The sequence below is a fragment of the Protopterus annectens genome, chromosome 6.part0, assembly GCF_019279795.1.
Source record: "Protopterus annectens isolate FY-2018-M chromosome 6.part0, PAN1.0, whole genome shotgun sequence".
NCBI lineage: Eukaryota > Metazoa > Chordata > Ceratodontiformes > Protopteridae > Protopterus > Protopterus annectens.
This window is the reverse complement of record NC_056737.1, coordinates 104,137,166-104,156,765: the sequence shown is the minus strand read 5'-3', so window position 1 is coordinate 104,156,765 and position 19,600 is coordinate 104,137,166. Positions and strand designations below refer to the sequence as shown.

The 19,600-nt window shown below is 37.0% G+C and overlaps 1 protein-coding gene across 1 annotated transcript; it reads right to left on the bottom strand.

The window, feature by feature from the left end:
• Nucleotides 1–16,944: 16,944 nt before the first annotated feature.
• Nucleotides 16,945–18,898, bottom strand: GJD2 (gap junction protein delta 2). Its single transcript, XM_044073723.1, has 2 exons — nucleotides 18,828–18,898; nucleotides 16,945–17,788 (listed from the first exon to the last, which is right to left on the bottom strand). Exons 1-2 carry the CDS (start codon nucleotides 18,896–18,898, stop codon nucleotides 16,945–16,947), a joined length of 915 nt encoding a protein of 304 aa, XP_043929658.1.
• Between the last annotated feature and the right edge of the window lie 702 nt (nucleotides 18,899–19,600).

Here is a 19,600-nt window from a genome sequence, read left to right as displayed (position 1 = left end):
ATTTCAGATCATGCACCAATGATAATTAGCATAAAAATGAATAGTAAGGAATTACAAATGAGACACTGACATTTTCCCACCAACGTGCTAAAAAGAGAGGAATTTAAGGAATGGGTAGTGGAAATTATTTGATAGATATTAGGTAGCTAGAAATTTCTTCAGAAGCAATAGCTAATAAGTGAAATAAAACAGAAATGTTCTCACAGAACAAGAACGAGAATAACTACAGAGTGCTAAAGACAAAATAAGGGAGTATTTGGATGATATGAACGATATTAGAAAGATTGCAGTAAAACAACTATTTTTAATAACAACTCCATAGCACAAAAACTTTTAGCAGAACAACTTGGATAACAGAAAGTAATGAGGGTCATTACTGAACTTAGGGAGCCTTTGACAAGAAGAATAACCTGTAGAGGTATTAACAGATGTTTCAGAATTTTATGAAAATTTGAATAAAGCAAAGGAATGTAGAAACCAAAAAAGAACACAAATGAAATATTTATGGAAAACTTAATTATGCCGAGGTTAGAGATTAATGCGGCTTGGCAGCTAATAATTAAGACAGGAGAAGATGAAATGAAAATGGTAATGTATAATCAATCTGTAGTGAAGCATCTAGGAACAGATGGCATTTCTGTGGAAGTTTGGAAGTTAGGAAGGAAGAAAGTGATAAAGATTTTGTTTAATAGTATTTTAAAAGGAGGGGAAGCACCCACATCTTGGAAGAAAGCGGTGGTGTTTGTATTACCAAATGAAGGTATAGACTCATCCGACCCAGTTTCATATAGACCCATTTCAATTTTAACCATGCTTATAAAGTCTTTATGTTTATACTAGACAAATAAATGGCAAAGATGTTTGCCAAATTTGATAAATGTGGCTCAGTGTGGTTTTGTAGCGGGAAGCAGAATGTAAGAAAATACCATAACTGTTGGCAGGTCTTGATGCAGTAAAAGCATTCAGCAGAGCAAGCTAAGATTTTATAAGTGGGCCAATGGAAGCATTTGCTTTCCCTAATACAATAATAAGGTTAATTATGAGGATATATGAAGGATCAGAGGCAAGAATTAAAGTTGGAGGTTCCTAGCTGGTAAGTTATATTTGAATAAAGGAATCAGACAGGGGTGTCCACTTTCTACTTTGGTATTTGCTTTATATTTAGAGCCATCGGTAAAGAAAATAAGGAACCCAAACTCCAAGGATATAACTGATAAGGCCATCAAGAAAAGTTGGCTGTATCTGTAAATGATATTATTTTGTACTTGATAAAGGCAGAAAAGGCCATTTCTGTGTTGTGGAACATTCTGAGGGAATTTTAATTTTTTGGGATAGAAAATTAGACAAAACAAAGGAAATAGCCGTAATTATGTACTCACACACAAACTGGTTCAGCAACACCTACATTTATGGGGATTCAATAAGGCAAAGTATTTGGGAGTATGAATCTAAAAGGCTTTTGTTATTGCAGCTAAGGATATGTGGGTAGATGTAATACAAAAATTGAGAAACTGGAACCTCTAATTAATGGATATAAATAGTAAGACACAAGAGGTGAAAATATTTTAAGTCCATTTTGTTTTATGTAGAGGTCAGGGATATTTTTATCAACCAGAGGAGAAGTTGTGGACAATAATTAATAAAGAGTTGAAGTAATTTAAATGGGAGGAAAAGACAGCAAGAATTAAGAGGGATAAGTTGATTCTCCCAATAAATGAAGGTGGTTTATGATTACCTGATTTTAAATGGATATTTTAGAACTACATAGTTAAGGCTCATATACACAATACAAGTAAAAGGCTACAATTCAAAGTGGAGAGGGATGATGCTGAAGCAGGGTAAAGTTTAAGAAACAATGAAGGAGTGGGATTTTGAATGCAGATCCTTAAGAATACTAACAACCATATGGAATATTATACTCATAAAATTACAGAAAGAATTCTAAGAACCAAGCCAACATGAGAATGGAAAAAGGAGATTTGGCCAATAGAGATGACTGCCAGTAGGAAGACAGAAAATAAGCAAGAGGAGAGCTGGAATTTACTGGAGAACACTGGCAAATAACTCGAGACAGATTTTGATAAAGTCCCCATATTGACAGGGAAGAAAGCACTCAATTTGTTTGTCAATTTGTTTATTAAAGCAAGGTTTGGAAACCTATTTGACCTCTACATCGTACAGCCCTTATCTTGGTTTTAGTGTTTTATGTGGACTGTAAGTGCAACTCTTTGTTCAGTATTTGATTTTCCAAATATAAGTTTTATTTGGAAGGTGTCATACATGACATCAGCTAAGGACAGTGTGGGTGATGTTCCCACAGACTGAGAACAGGTGTTAGTATGTGAGCTTAATGCTGACGTCTTGCAATGGGGGGGCTCAGCTGGATGCAGGGAAATCTCTTGACATTAACCTAACTGCACTGCAAGATCCAGTCCTTTACTGAGAGATTTTTCAACAATTTGAAGAAGTCTGAGGAGGCCTGGCTGCCTTCATTATTGGGGAATGCACATGTATGCCTGCAGCACTTTCCTGAGATGCATGTGATGCATGACCTACTTGTCCACCACACGTGCAGACAATTCTCCAGCTATGTCTACATGTCCAACTGGGTAGAAGCCCATTTTCAGTTGAGGTCTGGGGAGAAAAGCTTCAAATTATTACAAAACATTTTTAGAACAATAATTTTACAACCTTCAAAACTAAAACAAAAAGATCTGCAGTTTAAATAATTATAACAAATTAGGCATAATATGAAAACATTAATTAAGACTCAGTGCAAGTTATATGACAATCATTCAATATTTAGAGAAATTTTAGACAGTTTGTAGAAAAATTAAAGGTAAGTTAGCCTAATACAAACAGGAATTGCAATATAAAGCGAGGAGAAAAACAGGCTTATGGTATATTTAGAGAAAAAGTCAAGGAAGAGAATTTGATAGAAGTGGGGAAGTAAGTAAAGAAGGGAGACTAAGGAGTTACAAGGAATGAAAAGGTACTTCTTCACATTTAGGGATATAGTTTATCCTAGTTTTGAGCAAGAACAGAGACAGATTTTAGCTAGGAAGTCTTTCATAGTGGTTTTGAAAGATGAGAGGAAGGGTATTGACCTGATGGATAAAGGTAGGGAGTTCCAGAACTTAGCAGCCTTGGACACATACAAAAAACTGTCAGCAGATTTTATAGATTTGTAGACGTACAGAAGCTTTTGGTCACTAGATCGCAATCACCAACTGGGGAACATAGTTATGTAGAATATTTTTAATGCTGGACAGGCAGATGGGTGCTGGATAATTTTATAGGTGGTAAGAAGCTGTGTATATGTTAGTTGATGAGGCAATTTTAACCAGTTTAGGCTTTTTAGTGCTATACAGTGGTGAGTTCTCAAAGTGGCATTAGCTGCAAATTTAGCAACCTTGTTATAGCATTGTTAATTTTTATGAAGTCTGGAGGTTAGTGAGAATGGGAGCACCATAAAGAAGTGTGGGGAAGGAATAAGTAGTGGCAATTGTATTTTTAGTTATATTGATATTTAAAAAAAAATCTTCTTTTAAACTGTAACAAACAGTTGCTACAGTTTATACCTGCCTGCATGGAGTGCTACAGTGCTCATGTTTTAGTTAAAAATATATATTTTTTTCACTTTTAAACTGTAATAAATTGCTTGCTACAATGTATTGTAGACTACATATGGAGAGCTACGGTGCTCAGGTTTAACCACAAATGCAATACCAGCTTTAAAAGTCGGTACTACATTAAAAAGACATCAGGATTGGCTGATCGCTCCCCCCAACACTTTGTAATCAGGGCAGTCGCCCATCTCACCCTGCTCTACCTACACTACTGGTTGCCATGGTAGCATACGTTTCAGAAACACAGCACTATATCAAGACCTAAACCCCACACTTCTGCAAACACTGTGATGCCTCTGAATATATCAACTTAGGAATGTTCAGTATTGACTGTAACAATTTATTGAAATTAAACACCACAGTGGTTATGAAGCAAAGGTATAACACCATGATTCTAGGATAGATAGTGCCCCAACTTTGCTATAGTTTTGTAAGAAATGCTTCAGCAAGGCCCAGTCACACATTTGCACAGTAACATGTTGCATTTCTTCAGGAAACTGCAGTGGATTGCTTCAGAACATGAAGTGTGTTACAGATGAGAATGTGCTGACATCAGTTAACATTGTATTGTAAGTAATAAACTGCTTACAGTCATGATGCACACACAAATGGAATGAGTAAACAACTTTCTTGATCTCCTTTTTTTCTAAATTTCCACAGCTGATGAGGAGATTTATTTATAACAGACAACACTACCGACAGAGAGTAGTGAGGCTTATGTAGAGTGTTTGCAAGTGTGAAACATCTGAAAAGTCAAATGAAAGAACATGCTCTTAAAAAAAGTTCCAGTCATTAATGCAATACCAAGTTTCTATCTGACGGATCAGAGTCAGGCTATCAGTCCACATTCAGTATAGGAAAAAAGAGAAAAATGTACTTGTTATTATACTGAACTACCAAGTGTCAGGAAATGCATTATATAAAAATAAAAATCCCTAACCTTCTCACCTATACTCTTGACTCATACTTCTTCCCCAACTTCCTCTTAAAAAAATGGAAAATTGGGGGGGGGTCTGTCCTCCACAAAAACATGGTGCTCCTCCTATCCTACCTCCTTTTCTGTAATCCTCTTATTGTCTTCCCTTCAGTGTGTCCCATGTCTTCTCTCTCTCTGTCCCCACTATTTCCAGTTTTTCTTTCTTCCCCTTTCCAACATTATAAAAGACCAAACAGGGTCTGCATATAAGAACACCATTTACAGTAAATAAAAGAAACCTTGACACAGTTTGGGTTAGCTGTAGGGAAGCAGTGCTCAGTTCAGCACAAGTTCTGTTGCAAATTCTCATGAGATCCATACAGCCTGTCACCACAGCATCCAGTTGTAAATGCATAATGCCCTGTATGTCTTTATATATGTAGGAATTCCTCCACAGAAAACTACATGGGATTCAAATCATTTTACGCCACTTCAGATTTGCAAAATGACTTTGTTCGCTGGGCTAAGAAGTTCTGAAACCAGCTCCATTTGTTCACCATTTGCAGATTTAGATACAGGTCTAGCACTGTTATTTGCCAATTACCCCTACAAAGGTATGGACTGCACAACTACTAATACCACCCTAAATCTCATCATCAATGGGACCAGGCAATATAGCTGGTGGATTCTTATGTAGACTCATGAAAAAAAGATTGCAATGTCCCTATCAGTTTTGCTAAACTAAATGTCAGCTTTTCTTGTGGGTACACCCCTGTTCGCTGTTGACAGGGTGTAGTGGTACCAGTTTACAAAAGAAGTGGCATCAGGCCAAAACAATTTTCAAGCCAAGAGCATGACCAGTATTCTTTGCAAAAGCATGGAGACGTATTGAGGTTCATCCACACATATTTGTTATTATTGGTTATGAAACAACTTTTTTTTGTTAAGGCGAGATATTGCTTTTTGAAGCTCATGATACTCTGAAGTGATATCAGTAGCAGTTGTTGCTTTTTAGCTTTACTAAAGTATTCAGCGGTACTTCTCAAGAGTTATTATTGACAAATTCTATGTACTATACTTCACTCTACAAGGCTATTTATGGGTAGAATATTGTTTACGCAACAGGACACCACAAGTCCGTATGGGGGTGGGAGGGGAATTACTTCTCTATCCTGATGGGGTCTTAAAAATGGAAAATTGGGGGGGGGGTCTGTCCTCCACAAAAAAATAGTGCTCCTCCTATCCTACCTCCTTCTCTGTAATCCTCTTATTGTCTTCCCTTTAGTGTGTCCCATGTCTTCTCACTCTCTCTCTCTCGCTCTCTGTCCCCACTATTTCCAGTTTTTCTTTCTTCCCCTTTCCAACATTATAAAAGCCCAAACGGGGTCTGCATATAAGAACACCATTTACAGTAAATAAAAGAAATCTTGACACAGTTTGGGTTAGCTATAGGGAAGCAGTGCTCAGTTCAGCACAAGTTCTGTTGCAAATTCTCATGAGATCCATACCGCCTGTCACCACAGCATCCAGTTGTAAATGCATAATGCCCTGTATGTCTATATATATGTAGGAATTCCTCCACAGAAAACTACATGGGATTCAAATCATTTAACGCCACTTCAGATTTGCAAAATGACTTTGCTCGCTGGGCTGAGAAGTTCTGAAACCAGCTCCATTTGTTCACCATTTGCAGATTTAGATACAGGTCTAGCACTGTTATTTGCCAATTACCCCTGCAAAGGTGTGGACTGCAGAACTACTAATACCACCCTAAATCTCATCATCAATGAGACCAGGCAATATAGCTGGTGGATTCTTATGTAGACTCAAGAAAAAAAGATTGCAATGTCCCTATCAGTTTTGCTAAACTAAATGTCAGCTTTTCATGTGGGTACACCCCTATTCGTTGTTGACAGGGTGTAGTGGTACCAGTTTACAAAAGAAGTGGCATCAGGCCAAAACAATTTTCAAGCCAAGAGCATGACCAGTATTCTTTGCAAAAGCATGTAGACGTATTGAGGTTCATCCACACATATTTGTTATTATTGGTTATGAAACAACTTATTTTTGTTAAGGCGAGATAAGGCTTTTTGAAGCTCATGATACTCTAAAGCGATATCAGTAGCAGTTGATTTTCAGGTGTCTGACACCGCATGTTGCTTTTTAGCTTTACTAAAGTATTCAGCGGTACTTCTCAAGAGTGATTATTGACAAATTCTGTGTACTATACTTCACTCTACAAGGCTGTTTATGGGTAGAATATTGTTTACGCAACAGGGCACCACAAGTCCGTATGGGGGTGGGAGGGAATTACTTGTCCATCCTGATGGGGGTTGCAAGTAGTGTTCTGCAGATTGCTGTACTGGATCCATTTCTTTTTGGATGTTTACCTCTGATATAAAAGTAGAAAAATGGCTATATATAACCAAATATGCAGATAAGAACAAACTAAGTAAAGAAAAATAAATAAATAAATAAAAAATGACATAATCATTAAACTACTAAGGTGGCAGAATACAAGTGAAATTTTTACCACCTTGTGTGCATATGTGTGTGTGTGTGTGTGTGTGTGTGTGTGTGTGTGTGTGTGTGTGTGTGTGTGTGTGTATGTATATATATATATATATATATATATATATATATATATATATATATATATATATACACACACACACTATTACAAGTCACTCCACCAATCCTCACAAACATCAATGTAGTTAATGTCAACACATTACAGCACATTTTACGAGAATAATCCTCTGAACATGCAAAAACAAAAAAGAGCATGTTTTGCAGGTGGTAAGCCTTCCTGTACCTCCACACCCCCTGCTAATTATATATACTAACTCCAAGATAGCACAATCCCTGGGGAAAGGGCCAAAGTGTTGTTGAACAAAAAGTTGATACAGAGGTCAATTAAACATAAAATTAGTGCATGCCAAGGAACCCATATATATCTATATAAATAGATAGATAGAACAATCAGAGTACAAGTTTCAGGTAGAACTGCATATCCCAGCCTGAGCATATTTATTACACATTATCTGATAACAGTGATGTTTTATCATACAATTAACCAAAAGCATTCAAGAATTTAACAAATGTTAAACTAAATGCAAAAGTTAAAAGGATTGCAGAACTTGTACTGTAACTAATTGATCTGAGAGACTTCTATTAAATTTGAGCAACTTCTGGCTCTGGAGCAGCAGTTGGATGGAATCACAAGTTTATAGATTTGTTACTAATTTAACTGCTGGAAATGTAAGCCAGATGATAATATAACTTGTATATAATAACATTGCATTAAAACTGAATGTAGCCCTTTGCTATTGCAAAACATTTGATACAGAAACATCCAAGTATTAGTGAAAAAAGTTTTGAATGCTTTTTAAATACAAAAAGTTCCATCTTATGAAGTTCATACCCTGAAATACAATCACATATGTTTTTTTGTTTGTTTGTTTGTTTGTTTGTTTGTTTTTTTTTTGGGGGGGGGGGTACTTCGATCATGAAACATCAGTGAATTTGAGGAGTTCATTTCTTTAGTAAAAACTTCAGCCAAATGTTTCACCTGATGACAGCAAAGTATGTCAGTAAGGGTTAATAGTGTCGGAAATACAAATGAGGGAAAAATGCATTTTTATCAGATTAATGTTACCAATTAATGATAAAGGAAAATGTAACTATCCCTAAGTGTGTTACATATCTAAATTGCAGTGTACTAAATCCCTTTTATCACTGTTATTTTATGATTCGATCCTAAATTGTTAACATCTGAAATTTGAGTTGTTTCTTTTAAGGTGGATTTTTCACATAATAAACTAAAACATTGATTTTTGTTTGATATTACAACGGCAACCAACATTTCCATCTTACATAACAGGGCAAAGAAGGTAGGATCCAAAAGGCCAATGTCTGAAATAAAATGAAACTGCAGGCAGAAACAAAATGCTTAAAGATACTGAATGTGATTCAGAAAATCTTGGGCTTACAATGAGTAGTTAAGTAGTTATCTGCAAACTCAATAAAACGTGTGAGCACCAGTTTGATACAGTGATCCACTTGGCAAATGAAAATAGCAAGCTGAACAGAATGTAACAGTGCAATGTTAGGTCTTGTGTGCGTGTCATAAGGGGACACAATGCAGTAGAGGCGAGAAATGCATTCCTAGGAATAACAAAGGATACAGCAATACACAGCTGCTGTAAATGCTCTAAGCGATTATAGTATGTTTCACACCATGAAACGCTGCCTTGCACTTTATACAACATACCGCAAACATTGACACATCCCCTGATTAACGTCATCATCATGAGATCAGCTTGTGACGAGCAATGTCACACTGACAAAGAATTTGTCATGTTGTCACCATGCATTTTTATGCAGCCTATCAATCTACTCCATTTACTATTTAGGAAAAGTCCTCTTTCTGAAGTGCTTGTAGTGATTTGACATTTCCTCTTGGCTGGTACTGCACTGTAGTAATGCTTCATATCACAAAGTTGCAGGCATCATTTTTGAATGCAGTCAACTATTTTTGTATGTTCATATAGGCAACCCAATGCCTTTTAAATAATCCAAGGTCTTCTGACCCCATTTCATTAAACAGGTCTCCAGTCAATAGAGTCTCTGACTAATGTGAAGGTTTAAATATACTAGTTTACAGGATACAGAGGAAGAAGTTATGTGGCAATTCATAACACCTCAAGGAGCTGTCTATTCATTCTTTCAGTCTCAGTTAAACAAGCCACAGTTAATCAGTCCTCAGTGGAGTGTACTATGGATTGATAGCAACTCTTCACACAATAAACTACACGTTTATTGCAAGTATTAACCATAAATATGCATATTCTTTTGTGTTATTTATGTCCAAGTGTGGTAATTCTAAGTAAAATAAGTGTTATTTTTCACAAATCATTTTATACCTGTATAAGTAATTAGGATACACAGATATGGCTGCTAAAACAGTAAGAAAGTAGCCTTATAAAAAATATTGCAGTCCATCATTTCCTCAATAGTTATGAAAGAAAACAGTATTATTTCAAAATAGTACAACATCTTAAATAGAAAGACAAGAATATACTCTTTGATTGAGGCATGCCAATGCCAGACAGGGGAAAGACATCATATATATATATATATATATATATATATATACATCTTCTAACCAAAGTGAAAGCAAAGATGTTATTATACTAATTATCTAGATTATGATGCTATACATTACAGAAAGTATGAGTAATTTTGCTGGAAGGTAAAACAGTACAACTGTGTCATGATGCATGAACACAATAATTCCCTCCATCATTCCATGTCCCAGAGGTCCATCCATTACCTATGACATTATTTGTCTCCCCTAGAGACAAAGGTTGGATGAGTTGCCCTTGAGACAGTCATACAACGGGATCAAGTTCTGATTTTATTTTAGCTTATGGCCTGGCTACTGCACAACCACCAGCACTGGCAACTAACATACTCTATAATCAAGTGGGAAGAAATCACATGCATCATTGTTATTATCACACTGCAGGTATCTTATCTGCACCTTCACATTGACATCTATCTGTTGAAGGCCTCTTGTTCTCTACTAACTGATTATCAGACAGTGCAAAAATGCATTTCCACCACTACCAAAGACGAAAGCTAGCTAGTAGTCTTACAGCGTCACCCTCTCCTTACTCCCACCAGCTCTTCATCAGTTTCATAAATGAGAAGTATCGTTCTGCACCATTAGACTGGCACATAGTAGCAGTACGTTTTTTTTTTTTTTTTTAGGAGCAGCTCAGATGTAGAACTCACCTGTCACCTTCTCCGGAACAGATAGAAATGCATTCAGGAACACAGATAAATATAGATAAACATCCACACAGACAGACAGATGCATACATAGGCATTACACAAGGAAATACCATCTGAAAACATGTGATCTCAGTGGAAAGAGTATTTAAAAGCAACATACCCTGGGTTTGAGCAAAAAAAAAAAACAAGCATTGAAATTGTAAGTCCAAAATAAAGGAACTTTGTCATGTGAAAGAAGATAGAAAGCAAGTAATTAATGTCCGACATGCCAGGTATGGAACTACTGGCTGCTTATTCAGTTAATCAACATCTCTGTCATAAGGGTAAAGAAACACACAGAAGCAGTCTGTCTTTACACTAAGATATTATATAAATGATGGCAATTCTTAAAGTGCTTCTCATCAGGAATTAATTAAAACTGATTTATAAAAAATGTCAGTGTCTAATTTGTACAACTTTCCTTAGAGTATTATTATTTGCAATTATAACATTTATAAATGGCATAGCAATAGGACTGATAAATCCCTTACGCTTGGTGCATGCCGCTTACTCCAGAATTGCACTAAACATAAGGGAGTATTATGGTGAGATACTATCCATGGACCTTTCATGCACAAATTTCTTTCACATTACAATAAATGTAAACAAAGTACATCTAACCATATGGAGCAGGAACAAGTGTACAATTCATATACACTGCTACTGTTGACATCATAAGGTCTGGAAAGTATGCTGGAAGAACCCAACATACAGACCTTCTACTGACTCTTCACCAAAAGGTCTTGATGACAGCATGACATTACTTGAAGCCTCAACACTGACCCCTACACTGGCAAGAACCAGCAGCACATACAGCTATCCTCCTTTCTCAATCTTCCACTTTAACAGCAGGTAGTATGTCCCACCCAGAATAACTATTTAGACCTGTATTGGTTTCACTAATGAGTGCATTCCATGGCTTCTCTTTATACACACACACACACACACACACACACACACACACACACACACACACACACACACACACACACACACACACACACACACACACACACACACACACACACACACACACACACACACACACTCTGTTAGAAATCAGATGCCGCACGTGCACGCGTGCACACACACACACACACACACACACACACACACACACACATACACACTTTTAGAAATCAGATGCATCACCCACACACACACACACACACACACACACACACACACACACACAAACACACCTATACAAATACATTCACACTGTTAGAAATCAGATGCACGCACACACATACAAACACACACACACACACACACACACAAAGACACACACACACACACACACACACACACACACACACACACACACACACACACACACACACACACAGTCTATTAGTAATCAGATGCCCCAGTTTCCTTGCCTCCCACAAATAAAGTGTTAGTGATTAGGAGTTGCTGTTTTACATACATGTAATCATGCTGTTAGTGATCAGAGGTCCACACATATATAATGCTAGTGATTATGGGCCTTAAACCACACACACACACACACACACACACAATCAGTGATCAGGGCGATCTGCATCTTCCGACACATATGGACACTGGTAGTGATCAGAAGCCTTAGTCTCCCCATTGCATACACACACACTTTTACTGATCACAGGTAGACTCTCTACACAGTCACACAAAGAGTCTGTTAGTAATCAGATGCCCCAGTGTCCTAACCTTCCCATAAACAATGTATTAGTGTTTAGGGGCCGCTGTCTCACATACATGCTTAGTGATCAGAGGTCCGCATAAATATATTGGTGGTGATCAGGGCCCTCAAACCACACACACACACACACACACACACACACACACACACACACACACACACACACACACACACACACACACACACACACACACACACACACACACACAAACTGTGCATGATCAGAATGTTAAGCACCCCCACACACATACAAACACAAATGCTGTCAGTAATTTGCGTGCTTAGATCTTGCACAACACAATCACATAGACAGCATCTATTAGAGTGCTCATCACTTCACACACACACACACACACACACACACACACACACACACACACACACACACACACACACACGCACAGTGTCAGTCATCCGAGGGCTCACCATTTCCCCAACACATACACATATGCACAATCAGCACTCTTAGAATCCAACACATACACATGTATACACATACACAAAAACTCACACATTCACAGTCAGTAATCTGGGCTCTTACCACCTCCTCTAAAACCTAAACACACACACACACACACACACACACACACACACACACACACACACACACACACACACACACACACACACACACACAGTGTCAGTGATATGAGGGATCACCATTTCCCCCAACACATACACATACACACAATCAACGATTATAGAGTCCAACACACACACACATGCATACACATACACACAAACACACACAAATACAGTCAGCAATCTGGGCTGTTACCACTTCCTTTAAAACCTAAACATACATACACACACACACACACACACACACCCATGCCCACACACACACACACACACACACACACACACACACACACACACACACACACTCTGTTACTGATCAGAGTGCTCACACCTCTAAACACACACTCACACACACACACACACACACACACACACACACACACACACACACACACAAATCTATAGATCAGTGCTTGTTAAATCCCCTAACCTATCTTGGTTTTGATTTCTGTAACTTACCTAACTGTATTCCAATAGCTGCTGATGTACACAGTCCATTACTAACCTACCAGTCCCTCATGTTGACATTCGGTTTACCATCTAGCCCTAACCAACTTGTTAAAACAGACTCCTGAAATCAGGTACGCTATCCCAGCACCTCACCCTATGCCGACAGTCTGATAATGAGATGCATAATGACCCAATTCATAGGTGCACGATCCCAAAACCTCAGACTACGCCAACAATCTGATAGTAATATGCATAATGACTCCATTCATAGGTGCACCATTTCACTTGTGTAATTAACAAATAAATAAATCCATATTTGATATAAAATGGAACTGCTTACCTTTATGTCTGTGGGTTAATTCCATTACTAAAACAAATACCACTTTAGCTTTCATAATAAAAAGCATATGGCAGAACTCTCCACAATGTAAGCAGCTGGAATCAATTCCTTTATTTCTTGGCAAGTTGCAACATATTAACTTTTTTACAGCTGAAATTATGTGAAATGTTTTTATGTATCTAGGGTGTCAATTATAATGCCATCTCACAAACATCCTGCTTTAATTATAAATGCCACAGAAAATGAAATTAAAGCAAAAGACAATCTTCAAAATAACGGTATGCACAAAATGTGAATGATCTTGGAGACAGTTTTATAAAACAAAGGTAATCTTCAGATTGTTTGTTAGACAAGTACAAAAATACAAAGAAGTGTAAGAAAGTACACAATAATGTAAGAGTATACACAAAACATACATACTGAAACAAGGCCTGAGTATACACAAAACATACATACTGAAACAAGGCCTGAGTATACACAAAACATACATACTGAAACAAGGCCTTTGTTTTCACTTCTTAGGTTAAGATATACATTCTGGCAGCAATGTATGGCACTTGCATATAGCAACATAAAATGTTTAGCATATTCATGTTTTAAACAGGAACACTTTTCTTTTTCTTATTTAGGCTCAGAAAATGCTAAATACTGATATAGTGTTGAATCTGTTCACTCTACACTAACAAAGTTAAAATAAGTAGATAAAACTACCAGAAATGGGGTGCTGCCTTATTGTAGTGTGTAAATGGTAGTTATAGCTTTATTGGTGTTAATAATTTGAATATAGTGCAGTACAGAAAGAAAGAAATATGGTTATATAACGTCTACATTTTTGTTGTGCAAATTTAATGAAAAATGAATGACATCTATTATCTCCTTTTCCTTTTATTCATATGGTCTGAGGATGGGTCAGATAAAATGGAATGTAAACAGATCAGATTAGTTAACAACAATATTCTGATTCACAAATTACTGAAACACCATTCATATTCTGATTTCACTATAGTCAGCAAGCACGCACTTCCTGCTAAGGTAAGTATTATAGATTTGGTGAAAAAAAAAGCAATATTTTCTCCACATTTATCAGCTTTGAAACAATTGTGTAGTGAGAAGTTGTACAGCTGCTGTGGGCTTCACCTCAACCCTGGAAAAAATCTTACTCTTGTAAATTAACTGATACAGTTGAATGTCACTGTTTAAACAGTGTATTCTGATCATTTGTGAATCGAACTGTTGTGTTTGAAAATTTGTACTTAATTAAAATGAATGGCACTTATCTTTATTATCTGTGCAGTTTGCAAAGTTGCAGTTACATATAAAAAATTATTCAGAAGAAAAAAGCATTTCCCTTTTTAGTATAATGGTTTCTTTTTACATAAAGTTGTGTCAGTGGAGCATTCACAATGTAGAAATGATAGCAAATATATTGCTTAATTCAAAGAATATTGTTTATATTTGACCACTGAATTGTTATGTATTTTAAAATGACAATGCAGTAAGGCCATATAAAAGCATATAAATATATATTCTCTTTTAGTTTGTTCCACTCCAAAGTGCTATTTAAAAACTGCAATTAAAAGACAAACAGTATGTGTGCTTAAAAGTGATACCTATATACATATGTACATATATGTACAACACATGGTTTCCAAATATGGTATTAACAATATTCTGTTTACAATATGCAAGTCAGAAAACATTAGAGTTCTTTTCTAATCTGAGCTTAGTACTACATAGGCTACCTATAAGCGTTTGTACACAGACACACACTTTTTTATTCTCTAGCAAAACTGAAAAACTTTTTGTACCCTCTCTCGATAGTTTACCATTTATTCTGCAAATAACACCATAGGAATCACAGGAAATTCAAGGCTACCAAGTCATGTAACCATTACACCATGCCAGTTTCCACCCTGGACTATACCATTCCTCTCAAGGAGGGCTAGGCTAGTCGAGCATGAAGTGAATTTATGAAAACCCATCTAACTTTCAGGTTCCATTTGAAGCTTTTTCTGCAGGGGGTGTCTATTGCAGATGTGATGGAGATGTTGAGTAATGAATCGATCTCTCCACCTTCTTTTACTGATCTGGTGGCATTTGTTTCTGACTTGCTTATATGACAGGCTTCACTACCAAACTTTCTACTTATAAGCTATCTGATTTTGTCTAGATGGATAAAGTCATGACTGTGACCCAGAGGACCAGAGTTCAATTATTGGAGCTGCCTCAGGAAGGATGGCCAGACCCACCTTGATCAGTAATACAGGAGATAGCCCTAGGCAGGCAATCAGTCACCAAGATGCTTATTCTGCAGCCCTCATCTTGGGTGCACGGATGTTCGCACTTGTAAGGGGAAGGCATAGCGGTCCCATTGGTCATGTGGGACACACATCACCCTACGAACAGGAGAGCTTAGGGACTATTGCATATGCCATCATTGCTGGGATAATAGTGAGGGTACAAACAGCCCTCATGTTTGCCTGAATGACTGTCTTTCTGGATGGCTCCAACTCCCATGATGGGGAAAGCTGATAAGGGAGAATGAGCAGGCTCTAGTCCAATCTGGGAAGACTTGATGGTCAGGCACAGGGTAACAGGGTAACAGAGTCAAAAGAAAAAAAACTTTACAAGTTTAAGAACATGTTAAAATAAGGTCTTCCACATAAACAGCTCAGACAACTTTTAAAACAGAAGTGTGTTGCACCGTATAGTTGAATGTAACGAATACTAATAGAACCACACAATGAAAAGGCTACAGAGTAAAGTCAGAAGCTAGTCATTGGAGCATTGTTCATTGTGGCTGTTGAGAAACATCTGATAACCCAGACACAACCCACTGCAGAGATTTACTGTTCAATTATATTTTCTCTTCTGCTAAATACACAATATGCAAGTTGCCTAGTCATAAATAGGACATCTGAAACAAAACTGTTCATTCTTCTCTTTCAGGACTCTTATCAAATTTTGTGGCTTTACATCAGTACAGAATCTGTCAACCCCCATACCATCCAAACAGACACATCAAGCACCCTGTTACTTGAAAAATGCCCATTAAATAGCTTCTGTTGTAAGGGGAACCTCTCCGCACCCCCATATCTCCATGCATAGGTCCTCTTAAATAGCTGAACCTTGAGGGTAAGGGAAAACTTAGCCTCATATCTCTGTGATCTCACACCTAACAACATTCATATATTTGATGAGCCAGGGGTCAATGGATCTATATTGATGGATCCATTCAACAAGAATTTAACCAACTTAAAGCCATATTGCTGCCTTGATATATACAGGTTAGTGAAACTCACAAGGCCAGCATAAAATGGAATCCTTTTTTGTTTATCACAGCTGGCTTATGACACTTATAAATAGTTTGTTAACCTCATCTAACTTAAACTGCATTAGCCCGGTGTACACCACATAAATCCAAAATGATGTTGCTTTTAAACAAGTAGATTTTGAGTTGCATCATTTTTTTGTTTGAGAGGGAGCTTTACCTTAATATGTACTGCCTTCATACATATGCAGAGTCAGCTGACTGGGTCCTGCCAAAGTTAGGTACACTCATTTTGGGCAAATCTTTATTTCTGATTTCACATATAGATTTTCTTCTTGCTTGTACTCCTCTTACAGCTGTTTTGATCTTCCTCCAACCCAGGTGATTCAGTTCTGCTAAATTTAGCAGTACACATATTCCACTTACAGCAAACATAAACACAAGGAAAACAGTCTTTTCAGTTGGTCTGGATACATAGCATTCCACCTCCTTAATACAAGGGTATCTGTCACACTCATACATAGATGGGACATTGAAACCATAAAGAAAATATTGTCCTACCAGGAATCCTATTTCCAGTGCATTTCTGAAAACAACCTGGATAATGTAAAACCGAGAAATTCCTTCCTGTCTTCTCATTTTTGACTTTACAGTTCTACTCACTGAATTATGCAGTTCTTTTGTTTCTGAGCTATCTGGTTCATTTTCTTTTGTCGAATTTTTTGTGTTCTGCAGTACACCATTGACAATGGTATTCTTTATTTTCTTGCTGTCTTCACGTTTCAGCATGTCATGGTCTCTTTCCAAAGATAAGAAGACAGAACTATATCTCCTTTCTTTTTGTTTGGCAGACTGGTGGACAGAATATGTTATAAAACAGAGGCTTGGGGTGCACACCATAATAATTTGGAAAACCCAGTACCTTATATGGGAGATTGGAAATGCTTTATCATAGCACGCCTGGTTACATCCCGGTTGCAGGGTGTTGCAGACAAACATAGTTTGCTCATCATCATAGACTGTTTCTCCAACGATTGCCACAATAAGGATTCGGAAGATTACAACTACGGTCAACAGAATCCTACAACAGATAGAAGAGAATAAGAAAACAGGAGAGACTAGAATCTATCCATTACATAAATATTATAAAGTCTACAATTTCATTTACAATTAAAAGTTGTCATGTTAATATTTTCTCATCAAATACTAAAAGCATAGGCTTTAAGTTCTACATTAATCGCTTTCCTGATGAATTAATTTACTGTCAGGATTTCAGAAGTAATCACCTTTTCCACTACTATTTGGCATTAATAGGCAAAATGTATGGTTTCTAACAACTAATTATGCATGAAAAATAATACCACTATTCAGCAGCATTCCTTTATTGAAACTTGCCACAACTCTCCAGAACAGCTTCCAGCCATATATTCATATTCTTGTCATTCTGTAATTCAGTCTGTTTTTTGTATCATGCTATGTTTTGATTATATTTTAAGCTCTATATGGCATCTCTACATACTAGTACTGTCATATGTAATTATGCTTCTTATATTTCTAAAATGTCTCTCTTAAAGAACTGATAGTTTTCCAGCAAGGTGTTTCCTTTTGTAATTAATACATAGGAAACTATGCATATGCACATGTCTACAGTTTATAAAAGAACAGGGGCAATCTATTTATACCTTTAGGGATTTTTTTGTCTACTGCGTATGAAAACATTTACTATTTTAAAAAAGCAGAACTTACATACAATATAGCTTTCAGCACAAACCATGTTATTACAAACTTTGCTATTCCTAATAATTCCTAATAATTACCATGGGTAAGAACTTGGGACATCATCTTCATGACATGCCAACCTCTACACATGCAACCATATACTTTTGCTTTACTTATTTAATTTGTATAATCATTATAGGCTATAATCCCTCTTTCCCAGGTTTGTGACACATTCTCTATCTGGCTACATGTGGAAAGAAGCATAGAAGCTGTATTTTGTCTATACCTTCTACAATACTTATAAGAGTAACACGCTGAATGTTGAAAGATTTTTATTCTAGATGAAGCAAGTGAACTTAGTTAAGCAAGTAGCTGCAAACTGGCCTGAACTTTGCCCTTACCTCCCTATCATTGTAGAATGCTGTTGAACAGCGGCCTCCAAAAGCCTTTCCAGGATGGTCCATTCCCCCATCGCTGCACCACACAGATTCAGTGACAGATTACTTCAGTTTTTTTTTTAATTTATCCATCAATGTAAAGAAAGTAGTCCCTTGTAAAGTGGCATCTTGATTTATTGTTGTTTCTGTCTGGGTCTGTACAGCAAACTGCCCACAAATGTTACATGTTCTGCCTGTCTTCCAGCCAGAAAGCCTGATTAAGATAAGCTCTCCTGTTTTCGATCCTCACATCAGCTGTCTGCGTTGTGTGAAGTCTGAATAGAGGGCAGTTGGGGTTTAAAGTCTTGCATACAGTAATCTGCCTTTAAGTAGTCTCTGCATCACAGGTAGACAGACCAGTGGAAAGCAGACATAAAGAGCCAGCATTCTCGCATTTTCATCATTGTAACAAACATAATAATGATAACACATTAATCTCTGATCAAATTATTTATCATAAACCTAAAGCACGGTATACTGTCTCATGTGCCTTAATCACAGATCCAGATATTAGAGTCACACAGTGTTGCTATGGATTAGCTGCTGGTACCAGACATAGAGTGAAATCTGCCCTTGGGAAGAATCCTGGAAAATGGTGTAACATTCTCATAGTCAGAGTTGAAATCTAGTAAATAAATTCATGGTTTTGTCTACTAACTGTGAACCCTTGTCAGTATTTTCTGTCCTACAATATCACATTTATTTTAATTTCAGTATTAGTGCCTAGTGCAGTAGGC

Coding starts and splice junctions, on each gene's coding strand:
- GJD2 (XM_044073723.1), bottom strand. CDS start 18,898: ATGGGGGAATGGACCATCCTGGAAAGGCTTTTGGAGGCCGCTGTTCAA. Junction 17,789..18,827: donor CATTCTACAATGATAGGGAG/GTAAGGGCAAAG, acceptor TATCTGTTGTAG/GATTCTGTTGACCGTAGTTG.